The sequence below is a fragment of the Solenopsis invicta genome, chromosome 6 (assembly GCF_016802725.1).
Source record: "Solenopsis invicta isolate M01_SB chromosome 6, UNIL_Sinv_3.0, whole genome shotgun sequence".
Classification (NCBI taxonomy): Eukaryota; Metazoa; Arthropoda; class Insecta; order Hymenoptera; family Formicidae; genus Solenopsis; species Solenopsis invicta.
This window is the reverse complement of record NC_052669.1, coordinates 346,558-366,974: the sequence shown is the minus strand read 5'-3', so window position 1 is coordinate 366,974 and position 20,417 is coordinate 346,558. Positions and strand designations below refer to the sequence as shown.

Below are 20,417 nucleotides of genomic sequence, written 5' to 3'. Positions count from 1 at the left end.
AAAATTTCAATTTCCTTAAGATATTTCAAATAAATAATTTTGAAAGAAACCTGTACCGGAACAAGTAGCAGTTTTAGCCAGCTATTGGATTAAAGCGAAAAAGATTGCTTGCCAGCAGGTTGGCTAACATACCCGACACGCAAGGCTCATTCCACTTAGTACAACTTAATCCTTTTTAATTAAATGCTCTGCCGATCATCTTGTCTCCCATCAGAAACACTCTACTAGATTTTCCTTGTTACTAGTAAACCTTTTATTGAACCATCCATTATGATAACCGAAACGCAAAAAAATATATTCGGTGTTGATAATTTTCACAAAATAAATCATAATCACATACCTTAGCCAGTGTCGCTTTGTAAGAGCCGTGTGGCAGCAGATAGCATCGTATTGATCGGCGAGCCATACTATCAAGATTATGTAAAACGCAGTGGTTGTATCATTAAAGAATTCAGACATGAGCGCCTCCATTCCTAAAAGCAGAAACATTCTAATGAATAACAAAATTAAGGGAGCATACCTAGACAAAATAAACTGCGAATAGTTCGTAAAAACACGGAAAGAGGTAAAGAAATTGTGTTTATTTCATTATATAAAGATTATATTCTTCTTTATGACATTTAAATAAAAAATAATATAAAATGACGTCGCTATTCTTTACAAAAACGCTCTATCTTGAAGATATAAATAAAGATATAGCTTGACCGATCAATCTGTAATTTTATACATACTTTTTCTGAACACTAAAAATTAGTACTTGACAGAGAATTTTCATTTTTAGACGCTTAGTTTTTTATCACATCTAATTAATGATCAGCATTTATAGTAAAAAGCCCCTACGATGATTTTGTAATTCATAATTTCGAAAAACAGTTATATTTAAACACAGCGGATAAAGACTCTTGACATCAAAATCAAATCGATAAAAAGACGGCAAATAAGAGTCAAGTGCAGGTATCGGTGCACACATTATATTTCATAAATCCTTCAAGTAATATCATACATCTTGTAATCCATAATATATCTATATTATATTAAACACCAGATCTTTCAACTTTATAAAGGTTATGCCATTTTACTTTCTAATAAGTTCTGCAGAAGCAGCAGTGTTCACAGTAAACAACGTTTTTAAAAACATTTAAAAAAACTTGGAATAGTGACACAATTTTATATTATTTTTAAATAAAATTTAAATATCAAATAAAGAAAAGTACAATTTTTACAAATAATCATGACTTCTCTATCTCTATTTTTTTACAAAAAAATTAACAAAATTTCGATCTTGTTTTAATCCATTTTCTTAAATATATGTTTTTAATGTTCAAGAATTACGTCTATAAAATACAATAATATGACACTTCAAATTAAAAATTGCAATATAATATTTCGAATTGCAATATATATTAAAATAATTTATCTTGATATTATCGAAGGGATACGAGCGTGTCATGTTAATAACGTTTCCACGCCATTAAAAGTCCAGCTGCGATTTATTCTATGTAAATTTATCGGTCAATGTACGGGCGTTATATTCTAAAAACAATGTACTGTATTGATCCTTCTTATCGTTTCGTATGCGCTGAACATTCAATCTTGCTTAACTCTTTTGCTACGGTTGAGCTGAACTATATCGCTATTCACACAGCTCGGCCGTAATCAAACGGGATTCAATGATATTGGTAATGCGGTTCATATTATGCAATTTATCGTGTATGTGTGTGTGTGTGTGTGTGTGTGTGTGTGTATATAAAGTTAATATAAAATAATAATTGATAATATACAGTGATAATTGATTAAATTGTGTTTTTATATATGCATGAGATATGCAGTTCAAGGAGTGAAACTCTCAAGAGTATTGATTTTTTTGTAAAGAGTCCTGGCCCTCATTTTTAAAATAAACTCAGAAAGAATTTGCTATCCTTATTTTGTAAAAGATATAGTATTTTAAAAGAATTGAGATGTATGTCTCATCAGGCACAAAAAGATTAAACAGCTTAAGTGGTAAATAAACTTCTGCACAAATATTTATTAGAATTTTATTATTCTATGTAAAAAATTTGATTTAATTCACAATGCTACTTTCTCATTAAAATTGCAAGTAAATATCATATAAGATCATAATTTTACATAAGAATCAAAAATAAAAAAATTAAATACCTTTTTTAAAATAATGAGAAAATTGTACTCGGAAATTTTACACGCATACCCAAGTATAATAACAGAACAATGAAATTTTTGTTTTTGATAATGCTTTAAAATGCGATAGACACGTCTTTAACATAACGCACAATGATCGCGACAAACAAAGAAAAATATTAGTACTCGTACGCGATAATCGCTGGCATACGCGGCCGAGCCGGTATTGGATCCAGTCGGGCTTCGTTTAGTCGATTTTCGAAAAATGTTGTCGTAAGTCGGAAAAGAGTAGACGCGCATGTATATTATGTGGGAGATCGTCGTGGCAGTGGTAGATGAAGGCACCCCGGGCGCGCGACCAGCAAGGATAGATGGTCCCGAGACTAAGGGCGCGACGTTAGATAATTAGTTTCTCGATCGGACACAACGCGACGGAGAACATGGAAAGAAAACAACGCCGCGGGAATGCTAATGAGTGCGGCTCACGTCGCTCGTATCCCGGAACGTAACGCAACACGGCCAAGATACAGAAGTACAAATCGACGGGGAGACATGGTCTGACAGCGCTCACGGGAGCGGTACCGTGACAACGTGAAAAATTACTTCTTAAGAGAGCAGGGCGGCCGATTGTCTCGCGAAGAAAAGGAAATCACTTATACTGCTATTGTAACAAAAAAGTAATGTCCGCATTGGGATTTTTACAAATATACAAATGCTGTCTACAAACTGTAGTGTTTATTTTCATCTATGAATCCTTCGATATAAATCTAGGGACGATTTATCCCCGTCAAAAATTTATCGAAGACTATCATTCATTGCGATCTTGTCAATTTTTCCATCCACAACGACAAACATCTCGATGAGAAAGTCACAAATTAAATTTCTGTTGACCTTAATAAAGTATACGTATAGATCCTGGAACTTAAATTTTATTTTTTATCCTTCATTCATTCTTTAGGAAAAGAAAATAAATAAGAAAGATGGTAATTTCAAGGCGAGATATATTTTATATAATAATAAATAATAATCCGTTATATCGGACTGACGAAATTAACTGACACGAGACTAGAAGATATGTGTCAGTTATAGCGCTTCTTGGAGACAAATAATTTTTTTTTATTTTTAATTTTTACAATTTCTCTTAAACTCAAACTGCTTCTTACAGCATTAATATTACTATTCCGGCTTCATGACTGTGTTTCAAGACCGACGAATATGCAGCGTACAGTTTGAGTTGGAGAAATTGTAAAAATTAAAAAAAAAAATTATTATTTAGAGCGCACTAAAAACCACTATAAATCGACACAGGCCTTCTAGTTTCGTGTAATAATACATATTACCGACTCGGTAAAAAAAAAAAAAAAAAAATTAATAAATAAGAATATGTGAGGATAATAAGTAATGATTAATTTAAATATCAAGTTAATTGTTAAATATGAGTATATTAAATTCCAATGAATGTTTCAGACTTTACTTGTTCTTTTTCAGCATAAATAACTTCAAAATAATAATAATTAACTAATTCATCGGTGCAATTGCATTTTGAATTATAAAGTTATTTTCTGATCTGTATTTAGCTAAATTGTTAGATACTACTGTAAAATTGTTCTTTCCGTGCAAAAGTTCTCTGTATTTATTCGTTTGGTCAATTTTTCGTATTTGGGCGTAGATTAAGAATGCTCTTTTGAATATTTAATTTGTATACAATAATTTGGATAATGCGGGGCTTAAATTCTGTTAATATATGTTAATAAATTATTGTTCACAATGATTAAAATTTATTTATCATTTTACGTTAAGAATGGAATGTTTTCGAGTTATATCTAATTTTGTATCACAGCTTCTTACTCGCTTGAAAGATTATCGAAGACTGACATTAGATCTCCACGCGAAGATTAATGTCGTGTTTACAGAAATTAATGTTGTTCGTAGATCGTAATGCTTCACTGCCCGATATGTACTTATTATTTAGATAATGCTTCAAGGATGTTTAAGTATGTCCTGTATAAGAGTTCGGTATCTTTCATTCGATTGATTACATTTTTTTGTTCCTTAATGTGTATTATCTCAAAAATTAATCTGTTATGAAAATTGGTTTTTGAATAGAATATTTGAATTTATCTCAATCAAATCTATGATTAAGTTCTAACATGTTTCGTGACAATTGAAAAATATTCATCTAATATGAAATTATTATGTTCTTTTACTCTGATATCCACAGTTGTCTTTATGTTTGATTAACATGCGAAACATCGCAATACTCTTTAGAGTATTTCTTATAAATTACATACAATTGTTGTGTTAGTAGTTGATTCTTGTCTTTGTTTGATTTAATAATTTCATTGAGTTTACTTAAACATTTATATTTCATGGTAAATTGGATTTTATTTACCGACGGTATTATTAAATTTGTCATCTTTTTTATGTATAGGAATGTCAAACACTTCTTACTCTTAAGCTCCAATAAATATTGTATTATGCGATCACTTCTAATCGATAAATATCATTAAAAGCAATAAATTTTCTCTATGGAATTTTATTCTATTCCTTTTGTTGATGATTAATAAACCAAAAACGAAAAATAGATCAATTTTCAGATGTTGATTTCATCTTTTAAAGTAAATCAAATAGCAAAAAAAAAATAGTTATTACATATCAAGACATCTACGTATTGCTAAAGTTTCATAATTTTTTTTATATTTTGAGTTGAGGATCTTAACTATTGTCGTACGAACTTGGAATCCAATCATAGAACTTCATTAACAACAAGATGCGCGGAAATCAGTATACTTATTCGACCTGTGCCGAAAGGATCGTTAACATCGGATAATGCACGGATAATGCACTCGTTTAAATGCATACTAGTCGAGCATTACCTCACTGTGTAAGCCTCTAACGTGGATCCTACCTAGAGAACCATCTAACTCCCGATCATGTCCCCACATTCTCCTTCCCCTTCAATTTTTATAAAGACGCTCTCAAATTTTGAATACGACAAACAGCGGCCACGATCTACGTCCAATAATCTGTCGAGATTGAAACTGTACCGATAACGATGCAATTTATATTTACCAAAATTCTTCTTACGATAAAATATCAGAAGAATGATAAAAAGGCTGATTTTTATCGAAAAAATAAAGTATTGTTAGTAAAAAGAATAGAATATTTGTAGATTTTATTTTTATAAATTTTCTTGCTCAATTTTCTTGCTTAGTTCTCAAAGCACCACAAACTTTGTCGTCATCGGAAGTAAAAAATTTATAAAAACAGCATTCTTTTTATTTATTTTATGCAAAAATTGATCCTTTCTTTTAAATGTTATAAGACCGTAATGAATCAAAAAATAGAGCATTTTTCAACTTTATGTAAAAGTTTTATTTAAGGAGATAGAGAATGTCCAAGACCACTTATACACCCCGTTTAAAAACGAGAGAAGTGGTTATTTCGAATAATGTTTCAGACAAATATTATTGGTGATCAAGTAATGCATCGCATGGCATATGCGATTGGCATTGCATAGCATCGTGATGGTTGTGTCGAGATCAACTTTAATTTTTAAAACAGGAACCTTGATTTTTTTTTGCATATTCTTGCTGATGTCAAAGCATTTTCAAAACATCGGTTACAAACTCTTTTTAGTTGAGATCTTCCAAAGTTATGAGACTTGAAAGCTTAAGTACCGCCGGCGTTAGCATTATCTAAAATGTATCACGTGGAGGTCGCACGGTCGCACAAGGAAATTCACGTAAATCAAGCACCCCGAAAACATGTAAATCCGACCGTGCAACCTCCACGCGATACATATTGGATAACACTAACGCCAACGATACTTAAATTTCCAAATTTCATAACTCTGGAAGATTTCAATTAAAAAAGGGTTTGTAAGCAGTGTTTCGAAAACTTCTTAACGTCAACTACAAGAATATACACTAAAAATAATTTAGAAAAATAATTTAAAAAATTAAAGTCGAATTTGACATGGCTTTCACGATGTTATCCAAGATCAATCGAATATGCCCATGTAATGCATTATTTGTTCCAAACAATTTTTATTTGAAGCATTTTTCAAAATAACTTTTCAAAATAATCCACCTCCTTTATTTTTAAATGATCAATCTAACCATATGTTTTAAACAGGCTTCATTTCTCGTGCCTTTTACGACTATTTGTAAAGTGTAAAGAAATAAAAAGTAGTTGCTTACTATTTAATTGCAGATAATTTATTGAAACTAAATCGTAGCTACCATGCAAGTGCATGTGTTTAAAACTCAATTATTATTTATTTATAATATAGGTTCAAAACTGTAATTTGTATACAGTAAATTAAACAGAAAAGTTATAACGGTTATAGCAAAATCTTGATGCTAAAATAAATTTCACGTAATTTTTACATACAGTTTCGAATTTATTCCAACTGCGTGCCATTACTTTTTGTTTCAAACACAGCTGTTGTAATGAATTAAAACAGTATTGTAACAAAATTACATTAAAAATCAATTTATTGATATTAACTAACATCTCTAAAATCTAAACTTAGCATCTCCCCAATCCCGGAAAAAGATCTATTACGAAAAATATTATTTCAGAGAGGATTTGAACCTGCATTTCTCTAAATTCCGTAGGTGTCTTAGCCAGTTCGACGACCGAGACAATATTTTTCGCAATAAGTGATATTCAAAGAATATCTTGTAAAGCCAACGTGTAAAGACAATACAAATTCAAGATCGTAGTTTGTGTATAAAACAAATTAAATAGAAAAAAAAGACTATAACCGTCAAAGCAAGATTTTCATGTTGAACTAATATTTCATATGTGATTTTTATATACAGTTTTAATTTAATGCTATGATAATACTGTTTCTTTTTCAAATTCATTTCAAAAACTGTTTGAAATCGAATGTAACGGTGCGTAGTTGAAATAAATCAGAAATTGTATGTAAAAATCACATATAAAATATTATTTCAGAACCAAGATTTTGCTATGACCGCTATGCCCTTTTTCTATTAAACTAATTATTTATTTTTATATTTATTCTAATTTTTCATCTTACAATGTTTATTAAAAATACACATTTCTAAAGCAGAAACGCAAAATTTATCTATCTCTTGAAACAAGTTTTACATTGAAAAGATTCTATTTTTCAATTAGCCAAGGTCCTATAATTAATTCTACCATTAATTCTTTGTATTATGAGCAAAGAATATTTTCCTTATAATAAGAATATAATTCACCGTTTTCGTTTAGATGATTGAAGCTTAGAAGCTTCAAATGAGAGACACGAAAAGAGTCATTGCCAATGTACAATCGCGCAAAACACCGCAGTGTTCAAATTAACGGAACGACGCGGTTACAATTTCCCAACTACCGACTGACAGCGGGTTCACGAGTCATAACTAATTCGAGGTCGTGACACACGGCCTACACGCGCGTAATTGAGTGCACGTACGCTTCACGCTGTCCATGGCTCGCCGATGCGACGCGCGACGCCCAATGTCGATGTCGACTAATCGACCGTAAACTTGAACCTTATAAATATAGGTAACAATTTCAAATTAAGGAAAGATGGTTTAAAAGGATTAAAAATAGTTATTCTTCGGAAATTAAAAAAAAAGTATTCAATTAAGTAGAAGATCTTCCTTATTAAATATATCTTTATCTACGTTTTAAACAATTTTCTATGCAGATTATAGATAATAGCTGCAGCTGCTATCGAATCATGCTTATTGAAACATACTTAACAATGATCATCGTAACATTTCATAGAATATTTCGAACGCAAAAATATCTCAAAAATCTTAAAAAAAAAAAAAAACTTTAAATATTGCGCTCTTTCTCTCCCCCTCTCGTCCTCCATATAGGTCTTCTTCGACTAATGCACTTTTAAGAAAACAATTGATCCTTCAAGAGTCTGAATATCTTTGTGACCTTCAGATACAGGAATTAGCGTTTTCGAGGCACCCGAGGTCTCACACTGTAATTCTCTTCCATTTGAAAAGCACCGAGGGCCCTGATTTAATTGCCAGAATCGCGAGCAGTAAATCTGTATAAAAAATTATCAGTGGAAACGCTAAAAGTCCTCAATATAATTATCGTAATAAGTATGCCGTTTATATCGTTTAATGTTTGTGGATCGAGAGATGTTGGTTAATTGTTTGTGTAACGTTGCAATGTTATTTAATTGTTGTTGAAGTATTCCCTCGGTGTCCCATTGCCGGGATGTGGTCCAGTGGTCCTCGTTGCCCTGTTCAGCCTGTTTATTATTACCGACTGATAAAATGATGAAAGTTTTAACGTTATCGAGGTGGTTTCTGTAGAGATTATTATGTGATGCTATTAGCGAACTACTTCTTGTGTGCTGGGGAAGAGTTCTTTAGTTCAGTCCTTAATAGTTTAGTGACTTTTTATTTATTGATTTATTTATTATTGATTTAATTATCTGGATTATTTACATTATTTTATTATTTATTTCATTATTTATTGGATTTTATTCATAATTGATGTATTATTTATTTATGTATTTTACGTATTTTATTTATTTACCATATCATTTATTTACTTATTGGTTATTTATTTATTTATTGCTTTATTCTGGTAATAATAATCATTCTGTTCTGATTAACAGTCATGCGAATGAACAAGTCGGATAGCTTTTGTGTCAGTCATTCAGTTGGCTTGCATTGGTTCTTAGGATCGATTAATCTTATTTGTGATTGATCTTATTTTACGGCTTCCGCCTTCCGTAATTAGTTAGATTGCATTCAATATTACATTAAGTATCTCTTTGTACTGAGAGTTATACAAATATGTACAGTTGTTATTCCTGAAATGACCAAGTGATTCGAAGTCGGTAAATATCGTGCATCGGAAGAATAGTGTAAGAGATTCCTACCGCCGCGCCGCTGCGAGCCAAATCAGTCAGTTGCAGTGGCTGATACCAATCTCTGCAATTTTTTCAATCTTTTTCCTAATATAAAATCTTTATGCTGTCTCAATAAATCTATTGAAAAATTCATAGACAACAGTGAAGGTATTATAACTGCATAATCTCTAAGTGCGATACGTAAAATGACTACAACAAGACTTTAGTCACGTACATCCCTTTACTTACGATGAGGTTATGCTCCAAAATTTTAATCATCAAATTAATCGTAAACGAAATAGAACGCAAAGCATGCCCTAAACTGCCGCTATGTATACATATCATTTAAACTGACATATATAGTATTATTTTTTGTTTAAATAAAACAATATTTATGTAAAAAATAATTATTTTATTACTAAAAAATGTCACCAATACTAGCATATCACTTTGATTTTGGCTATTTTTTTTAAACAAAAGCTACAAATAAAACTTTAAAAACATGAATACAAATTAGAAAATGTCTTCTATTAGACGTAACAGCATATTTCTAAGTTTGAAAATTCATAATAAGTTGAAGTAGTCATAAATAGAAGGATATCTGTATTTCCTTAAGATTGTCACATTTAAAATTGATGTTTAAATATCATGGAATATCTGATTAAACGAGATTTTAAAAATAACTTTTCTTCGTAATTTATAAGTGAAAAACTTACGTATGTCACGCGTACTTTCTGAAGAGGCAGCAGTTAATAATGTGGTTAATCAATGGTCAACTGTGTACGGCCATCGCTCACGTGTCATCGGCACTGAGCTTGGCCGGTGCCAATGTTGCGCGCAACTCGACAGAATCACCCTTCTCTTCCCCTTTTCTCTTCTATTTAATGAACATATTTCCTCCTCACCAACCACCACGAGCACGTTTAAGCCTGATCAAACGCCAGGTTCAATGTATTTGATCGAATGGAAATAAATAGCAAACAGCTATATAGATTCTTACAAAATTCTTTTGCCAAAAATGCTATTCCATAAAAATGTCAATATATCGACTCGCTTTTGTCAATATCACTTATTAATCTCGTGTTTTTACATTAATTATCCCAAATACAAAAATTAATCTCAAATAAATTCGTGGAAGTATACGAAGAAAATTTTTCATTACATTTTACTGCAAAATTCGCAAATTTTACATAACTTTGATATGTGACAATTTGGAACAACTTAATAACTTATCAAATATTATACGTAACAATAGAGAGTTTTTAAATATACAAAAGACATTCTATAAACTGCTTAATGAAAATTACCATGCAGCATTGTACAATAGTTTAAGGCAAAATTGTTGTGTAATTTTTATATAATAACGTTTAATGATATATAATTAAATATCATACCGTGAAAAACTTGTTCACTTATTTCAGTAAAATTCAAACTTGGAATTTCTAAATCATGATCCTGCCTCACGTGTACTAGATCATCATTTTAATTGATAAATAAGATAGGGAAGACCAGGGCTATTTGGAAAACTTTTTCTTTTTTTGCGTCTCCTGAGTCCTATATTCATTATATATATATATATTGGACAGTTTAAAAGTTGAACCTTACCTTTTATAATGCCGTTATCGATAAAAAACAAAATTGTATTTGTTTTGAACTACATATGAAAATGTCAATCAGTGCAAAGTGTTTTGGAAATTTTTAACATGTATCTATACAAAGATATTTCCATTGTTTCGAATAACCCGGTGTTTCAAATAGCCCCGGTCTCCCTTATGTATAACTTAGAATATAAGCAATCATTCCATCCCGGAAAAAAATTTTTCTTTTGCATTTGTATTTTTATTTTCAAAATAAATTTTACGAGAAAATTTTCTCTGTACACATGCGAAAGAACTGTCGTTACAGTTTGTAGATAAAGATGTGAGATTAAAAAAATTATGCATCGCAATTGCAAACTTCTTTAACAATGATGTTAGTGAATGTGACATATTATCTCATTGCGATTTTTATCTCATATTTTGAATTGTGCATAATTTTGTACTATATATTATCTATTTAAAAAAAGGAAAAAAAAATGCCGAGTATTGACGCTCCTCAACAAATAACTGTTGTACAACTATTTTTTAAAAATAAAACCTAAACAGTAATATTTTTTAAAAAATAAAAATTGATTTCTCTTTAAAAAAAATCACAAACTTGCAATTAAAATAAAATTTATACACGTTATATCAACCAAGTTAACTTAAGTGGTAATATTCTTTTTTGTTTCATCCCAAGCGTCAAAAATACAAAAGTTTTCACTATTTTATGATTTATTTCTTTTAAATATCAAGTTTCAATGTTAAAAAAAAAGATTATCATCAATGTGCAATGCAAATAAACTTGATAGTGGACTTGAAAGTATTTTTAATTGATAAAAAAAGATATACTATAGATAATTCATGAACATATGGAGAAATTCACACATGGAGAAAATATTTTCTGTTAGAAATATTTTCTCTTTGAATTTACCTTTAAAGTCATGGTAGTCATAAGATTTCAAAGAATTTTACTATAATTTTAATAAAATTGTAACAAAATTTAACTAAATTATTTTATATTATATTATATATTTATTAAATTATAAAATAATTAAGTAAAATTTAACTCAATTTTACAAAAATTATAGTAAAATTCTCCAAAGTCCAGGTTGTCCAACGTCACGATTTTGAGGATAAATTTAAGGAGAAAACTCTCTCCGTGCATAGAAGAGTAAAGTATAAATTATAGATGTCATCACTACTATTTAACATTATAGCGTACGGATGCTTTGGCGCTCACAGCACTTTAAGTATCATTTCATTCGTGTTGTTTATCGCATATTAAACAAGAACAAATGATGCTTACAAGCACTGTGAGCGTCAAAGCAAATACAATCTAATTGTACATCACATTGCGATTGAAGAAAAGAAAATTCGTAGTGCTAACGATAGGTACATGCTAGAGCAAAATCGCACATATCTTATAAACGAGCGGTGACTTATCTGATCTCGAAGACATAAACCCGTAAATTTCTTTGAAATTAGTTTCCAAAGCACGTTGCATATCCGTTAGCAATAAAGATCTCAGGGTACAATTGTTAAAGCCGCTACCGCGACTGTAAACTATACGGGTCCTATCTTGTCGTCGGAGACACGTTCACGTCTTGTATAACGCTCGACTGTATAAACTCGCAGATCTCCTTTCGCAAAGTGACTGTTGACGAGATAATTAGGAGCGAAATCGTACTCGTCAAAGCATAGAAGATTTAATCAAGGACCAATCAGGACTCGCATTAACCGTCGTATGTCAGAAGCAGAGCCGTATCGTGGAGTAGCGAATCCCGGCCAAATTATCCGCTACACCGGGATCTTCGCCGCTGACTCTATATTGTGCTTTGGCGGCAGAAGCGGCTTTAGAGTTGGGCGAGTTACCGCACACGAGGCAGAGGACTATAGACTATAATTTAATCTGTTCTAACGCTATGATCTAGCCTACCCTACATTGCATACGTCAGCACCTCTTATATGCGCTTGTACAATCGTCATAAGTTGTGCATTACACTCGTAGCGTTACAAAAACGAGTTATCACGCGCGTTTATATCAAGCGCGATATTCGCGCCGCATGAAAATACGTAAATTGGTGAGAGGCTTGCTCGATAAACCATGTGGAACACGTGTAAAGATGCGCGGCAATATTCCGCTTTCGATCATTTATAGGATCGATCATTTTTTACATTATTATTACTCATTTAAGATACCTGGACTGAATAAAGATTATTAATTAATTTATTTTATTTTTAAAGACTCTTTATACATGTTCGTTAGCGATGTGTTAAAATTATTAACACATTTAAAAAAAGAGAGAGAAACTTTCGGCTAACCAGGCAAAAACAGATTAATGTTCAATAATAATTTTCTATATAGAAAAAAGACGGCGGTCATGGAATGTATCTGAGGTGCTAGAGTATCTCGTATAATTCGCGTTGAATTCTAAAGTTATTATTGTATCATTACTTCGTTATAGTTTATTTAGACATTGTAAGATAGTTAATAATCATTAGTGTTCGCTGTGTTTTTATAAAACTGAATTTCAGTTTTGCAGATAGCAGAAATTTGTTCAGATATACTCTGTAATTTTGAGAAGTATGTTACATATCAACTTTTTAACATTAGTCTAATTTAAAGGTGAATTTCAAACAATATTATTGAATTTAATATGTGTCATAATATGTGTATGAATTCAGTAAATAAAGTCATGTTGTACGTGGGCTGTGGTTGTAGAATATAATCGTTCGCCATGTGTATCTCTCTTGTGACTTTATAATCTCATTATAGACGTATAATGTTTATAAGAGAAATAAAGAAATTATTTTAAAAAATTTCATTTAAAAAAATTTTAAGCCAAAAAATTATTAAAACAATTTTTTTTAAATAAAATATAATTTATGAAATGTTCATAAAACGTTGCTTTGTGACATTTATTTGTATGTAAAATTTACAAAAGATTATTAATTCATGTTTTTCTTCATCATAAAAGTGCCTTTCATGATATTAGTCGTTAATACTCCTCCCCGATCCCCCTCTTATTCCACTAACACATCTTTTATCCCCTCTTCAATAAATTGTAAATTACTCGTTCTATATACCCCATGAACTTCTACCCGTAAGGTGATTGGTAGAGCTCTATGGCTACTAAATTGACAGCTACTAAATTGGTTAAAATTGTATCGCATTAATATTTACCGAGTTATTATTAAAAAAAAAACAAAATGGTATTCCACAACCCTCTCTTTTCCTTTACATTTATACACTGAGAGAAATATTTAGTGTTAGATTGAACGTTAAAAAATGATAAAATAAATTTTATAATTACAATTACTAAATAAGTATATAATTGTTTTGACCAAACAATTTGTAACCTTAACCAAACAATCGTTTTCACACAACTTATAACTTATAATCAAATGTTTCGTTAAAAGTAACAAAGTTTTTAGTACCAATAATTTAATACCATGAAATTTATTTGATCACTATTTAATTAAACATTTGGTTAATATTTCTCTCGGTCTATGTGTTTCCACCGAACTGCACGCTGTACGTTTGCACGTTCTAAACTTTTAAAACGCAGCTGTTTAAGTAGAGCCTGAAATATAATATCACAAATTAAATTGCTAGTCAATTTAATAATAATTTAAAAAGTTATTAAATTGATTAACAATTTAATATTGTAATGTTAATTTTCGGGTTTAGTTTAAGAACTGTGATTCAAGACCAGCAAATATGTAGCACGCAGTTAGGGGAATTGGAAAATGTATAAAAAAAAAAAAAAAAAAATATATATATATATATATATATATATATATATAATCACCTGGGAAATTATTATTTGAGCACTTTAACTGAGATTCACTTTAACATCGTTAGACATTTCATTTAAATGTGTTATACACTTGACGATTTTACATCTATATTAATTGTTGTCAATTAAGTGGAGCTTTATTCAGCTTTATTCAGCTTTATTCGGCTCAGATTTTGTAATAACTTTGTAATTTTAAGATTCATTTCGCGAATCAAGTTATTAAAAGCTATTTATCCCGTTTAATCCACAAAGGTTGAGACACTCGCGCTCACACGCCCGTGCAAAACATGCTAATATATATATGACGGCCTCGCGTCGACGTTGTAAGCAGATAAACGGAATGGCGCGGGTGCGCAACGTGTTCTGACCGTCTCTGAAAATGTGTTTACAGCATGTTAGGCGGTCGATCATGCGTCACTGATGCACAGAGGCGCCGGTGTGCCTTCGTTCTTTGACGTTCCATTATGCAAAATCGTCTTCCACGTCGTACCCGATGCCAAATGCCGAACGACAGCGTGGACGATTTGACGTGAATTCACGCTGATGATGCCGCGGGCACCCGCCAGACAAAATACTGCCCATCAATGACGTAAACGCGGAGACGAAAATTGAAAAAGAATATGCCAAGCCGAACGGCAAAAAGAGCGTTGAGAAAAGAACGTTAAGGCGCAAAGAATAATGTGTGATGTAAATAATGCCATGTATTTCAAGATTATTTCGAAAATTTTGAAAATACAAAACATCTACGATTATAGAGTTACTCGCGCCCGAAACAAATTATATTATAATAAACAATTGCAAAAATATTTTCAGAATGTTATTTTTATCATAGAAAAATTCTATAGCATTGCCGGATAGTGCGATGTCACAATGCTTTCCTTATTATCGTATAAATAGAGAAATTAAAAAAAATAAATAAAAAAATTAAAAGATACAGAAATACTAAAATGCAAGAAAAAAAAAGAAGTAACGATATATCCTCTTTGACCAAAAAGTAACATGTGACAGAGGAGCGAGAGAAGTTTTAGAAAGCTGAGAGAGTCACGGGATGATGGATGGAGAGAGCGAGAAGCGACATACAGGAACCGGAACCTATTACTCCAGATAACAACTTCCCTGAGGCTCCCTTTCCTTTTCCTACTTCCAACTGTGTTGACTCGACGTACGTACGTGTGTGTGTGTGTGTATCGATTTTTGTACATACGATCTTCTTGGCAACCCCACAAGAAGAGGGAGGACAGGGATGCGGATCCGGAAATTTACCACTTCTGTTGCCATTTCGTTCGGCTGTCTGCTAACCGCGCAACTGGTGGTATACGTATAAATGAATGGATTCCCTACTGGACTATATACGAATCATTTTTATTGTGAAATCCAATAAATACTGTTGCAATGTTGATCTTTATTTAACCAAAAAATTAATTGCGTTGATATGGCATTAAGAGAATTGGAGGAGAAAGTCAGATTGCTCGAAAATCGCCCTTGTTTTTGATCATTTTTTTTGTAACAAGCTGAATAAGTGTTCAAAAGTTAAGTTTTGAGGGACATTTATACAACAATTAAAAAATTAAAAAGTATTTCTTTTATTAACAAATATTTATATATTATAACTCATTAGAATTGTAGAATTCAAAAAGTGATTGAACATTGATTACATACAACGTTAATTTAGTACGATAAGCTGTCACTAATTTTTTAATTTGCAAGCCACAGAAAAATATCCGCGGATGTATGCCATATTTATTAATCGATTTTGCATTATCAAGAAAATATATAAAAAAAAAACTACGTCGGAAAAAAAACATAGAATTTAAATTAAAAATTCCAAAAACTTCTTTGAGTACCAATAAAATCCCCCAAAAATCCATAATTTTCAAAGATATAAAATTAATTTCCTGAAAATTCAAAGTTTTCCCAGTTTTTCCCGGTAATAAACACTTGCTTGTAAATGTGCAGTTTTACTAGACACACGCACAAAGGAAAATAAGAAAGGCTAACAATAAGATGAGATGATAAGCAAAAACAGTATCTAATGTTTCAACATATTACATCGAAACAAGTGTGAAAATTCATAGAATAAGAACGGATTAACTATTTGAAACTCGTTAAAGTCATTAATGACTGGAAGAAGCGTTCCTTTAGAGAAATAATTTATCGCATACAAAAGTAAAGTTCGCGATGCAAGAAGAGGAAGCGTAAATCTAGGATCGTAAATCCAGATTTTATCAATGTTGTCAGAGTCGTCGGACGGCCAGGAGGATTAGAGATGTCGTATCTTATGCAGGTCAATTGGACCACTGGTGCGACAGTGGACACGCGAAGCGCGAAGAGGAGATATTCAGGTCGAAATGGAAATGGATGTCGCGCGACATCGCGCCGCCGCCACTGCTGCTAAATGGCTCCGAGCGGGTTACCCAACTGTTGCGCCTTCATCAGAAATTTATGCAGAATCCTGGGTTAACCGTCCCGGCCAATCAGCTTTGTAACCAAGCTAACATCCAACCGGCGAAAACACGAGAGAGAGAGAGAGAGAGAGAGAGAGAGAGAGAGAGAGCAAGGGCAGTCGTGATTTAGTAAAATGGTATTTAATATTTCATTGCACATCGCAACCAAAACTCCAACGTACTCGCTCGAGAATTCACGAGCAATTGATTATTCCAGCTAAAATAAATCGCCTTTCATTGAAGGCTTCCAAAAAATTTTTATGTAAAACCTAACAATACGCATGAAAGATGTTTTTATTTCAATGTAAAGGCTCTATTCAACAAAGACATTTCACTTTTCATGAAAAATTTCAAAGAACATGACAAAAACAAAAAGAAAATATACAAGCAATTAAAAATAGATACCCAAAGATAAATGAGGAACTTACCTACTAATGCCAAGACGACTGTCAGAAGGGAGGCAGCTGGCAATGACACAGTTAAATTAAACTCCAGCATTTGTATGAGATCAACTGAAACAAATGGAAAAAATGCAAATTTTAATTAAACTTTTGCATAAACAGGCAAGTTTACAAAATTTATTTTCTATTTATTCAATTATTTCCTAGAAAAACTAAGGATGAAAAGTAACTCGTTACTTGTAACGAAGTTAGAGTTAAAGTTCATTTTCTTGTAACTATAACTTAACTTGGTTACATTTTTTTTTTAGTAATTAGTAACTAAAATAATAGTTACTTTACATATTTCAAGTTATCAATTTAATGTAATTGGATTAATAATTTAGATCTCAATCCAGTCGACACAGCCATACATTCGCTATAAGTTTCAGTATCACGTTTTATATAACGTGAAAGTTGCAGCAATATTGTAGTTAAATTATAATTTCGCCCTTTTCAAAAGTAATGATAATAGTATATTTATATTACCTTATGATCAACTACCTTTTTATATAATGTATATGTATGTAGATCCAATGTTTAAATTCTATATATCAAAGCATCACATACTTTTTATGTAAATAATAAGTAGCATTAGCACATTTATATAAAGAAAGCATAGCTATAAATAATTATAATATAATTATCACGAAATATTTGTTATACGCGGTATTATTCCCAAATTATATAGGAGTTACAAATTTGAAATTGTATCGATTAAAAAGAACGAATCATAATCGACTACTAACCGCTTATTAGTAGTAAGCAAATATAGTACATTGTTGTGCATTAAATGCCCTCTCTAAATCTGAATCAGAATCAGTCAATCTTACTGATTTGCAATGCTATACTTATAATAGTGATCATCAACGACTATTCACTGTTTTTCAGTGATTTCGATTAAGAAGGGGGATACTCTCACTCACCGGAATCAATGTATCGTCACCGAAAGATAGTGCATTTATCACTAATTGATACAGTTACAAGTATATCACTAAAATCAGATTATTCAATATGCCACTTTACACTCGCAACACATTTAAAATCATTTCATCCCCTGTTGTTTATCGAATGTTAAATGACAAATCTGTGTATGTACGCTCACCATTACAGGATCCTTAAATTTGAGAACATGTTTTAATGTAAATAAAATAATTTAGTAATAGAATATTTTAGAATATAATCTAATAATATAATCTAGTAATGTTAAAAATACTCTAGTATTTAAAATAGCAGTACATTAAAATATTAAGAGAACAAAAAATTAACAGAAAAGTAACCGGAAAGGTAACTGCTTGTTAATTTTCAATAACTGTAACAAGTTACTTTTCAACTTGTAACATAATTATACTTTTTAAAAGAAAGGATTTTTTTTGAAAATATGACTCTTTAGCTTTAAAACGCCGTAATTTAAGCTCTTTAAAAGTTTTTTTTGTTGTAAAGATGTGATTTTTTTAAAGAAAAAGCGGATTTTTGAACAATTTTTCAATTACACTCACAATCAATGGTTTTTCCTTCACAATAAATCATTTTTCAGCAATGCTGATTGTGCAGTCACATTTCTGAGATTCGTTACTTTTATTTAAAAAAAAAGATTGTTGAAAAATATTGATTGAAACCAAAGTTACAACTTTTCAAAGTTGAGTAGGGTAGACCAGACGAAAACGTGGTTAACGTAATTCTTGAATGTATTCAAGGGTTAAGTATAAATTCAATAAATGATTTCAAGGCGACGATTGTAGGAACATGCCATTAAGTGTATCGAATTAAGAGTTTTATATGTAAAAAATTAAAATTAAAAATAATAAAAATTACTTTATAGCAAGTCCTTTTTTATGAAATTTGTCGGGAATTTTATAAATCACACTGAGTACTCAGCGGACGTAACAATATAATTATATTATAATAATGAGTAAGAGCATTGTAAAGTGTACAATGTTAAGTCTTGAAAAAAAAGACCAGTTTCTTTTATCATAAAATTAATAACAATGATGGTTTTTGTACATAAAATATTATATTTCAATACGTTGTCCTTCAATGTCGTCAAGCAACATACAAAAGGAAGAAAAAATGTTAAATGTAATACAATTCCTTCAAGTTTAAATGAATAAAAATGCTATCATCGTATCCCCCCCTCCCCAAAAAATAAACACAAGCATAAGCACATTACATGAATAACTTATACTTTTTATGCCAAAATTGGCCCATTTTACGTATCGTACCTTTTTTCATAAGCAAATTATGTACATCAGTTTAATAATATATCAGTTTATAATAATACATCAGTTTAATAATATATAATCTTATTTCAAAATTTCAATATTTATCCAATATTGAAATTTTGATTGAAAATAAAGATATTTTTAAAACAAGAATGTTCTTTCTTTCTACGTATATGAAAAAAAAAACATACACACACGTCGCGTAAGTTCATCGCAAGGACAGAGCGCTATGTAGAAATCGTTATTCCGAAGGAACGGCTTGAATTTAATATTTATCAAGCACATCGTGGTGAAGACTTCACGAGCAAAAGGTTATTACGTAAGTTTAGCAACACCGTGAAGAAATCGTGTCGCGTTCGACGAGTCGACTCAAAGCTTGATACGAATTAATTTCGAAACTTCATCAATCCTGATTTAAATTCCGCGAAACTTTCTATCGACGCTTTAAGCACTCTTCTCGTACACTTAGTATTGATTTATTTCTCACACCCGTCTTCCCGATAAATATATCAGAAAACATGTAATTTCGCGTTCTTCATTCAAAAGCATTGTTTTCATCGTTCTTAAAATCAATCTCGTAGAGATTGATTTTTAAAAGCGTGCAACAATTTTGCGTTTACGACTTCCTCAGACTTTCCGTGCAATATTCTCGTCTTGTAAGTGAAGGAAGCTAAGACTCAGGGATAGATTAAAAATTCATAATCACATCGTTCCGCGGAATGTCGCGTCCACCATGGGTGCAACAAAGCAATTAAAAAGTTAATATCGTCACTCGTCCTGGACGATCCGCTGCGAACCGCGCCTTCTTTATAGGATGGCAATGTCGTACCTTACAAATTTGCGCGACACTCCTGGAGGTTCAATTTAATGAATTTTAGATTTTAACTTATCATCTACTAACTCTCCGCCCTCCGGTTATTAAAACTTGCCGCGATCCTT

At 31.3% G+C, this 20,417-nt stretch overlaps 1 protein-coding gene across 4 annotated transcripts in view; it reads right to left on the bottom strand.

Moving 5' to 3' along the window:
- Positions 1-20,417, bottom strand: part of LOC105205272 (membralin) — a 103,332-nt gene that overhangs the window by 64,729 nt on the left and 18,186 nt on the right. For all 4 annotated transcript variants that reach the window (XM_039451362.1, XM_039451360.1, XM_039451359.1 and 1 more), the window contains exons 9-10: positions 17,248-17,331; positions 341-473 (exon numbers count right to left, since the gene is read on the bottom strand). In XM_039451362.1, coding sequence (XP_039307296.1) covers positions 341-473; positions 17,248-17,331 — 217 coding nt within the window. The remainder of the gene's footprint in view (positions 1-340; positions 474-17,247; positions 17,332-20,417) is intronic.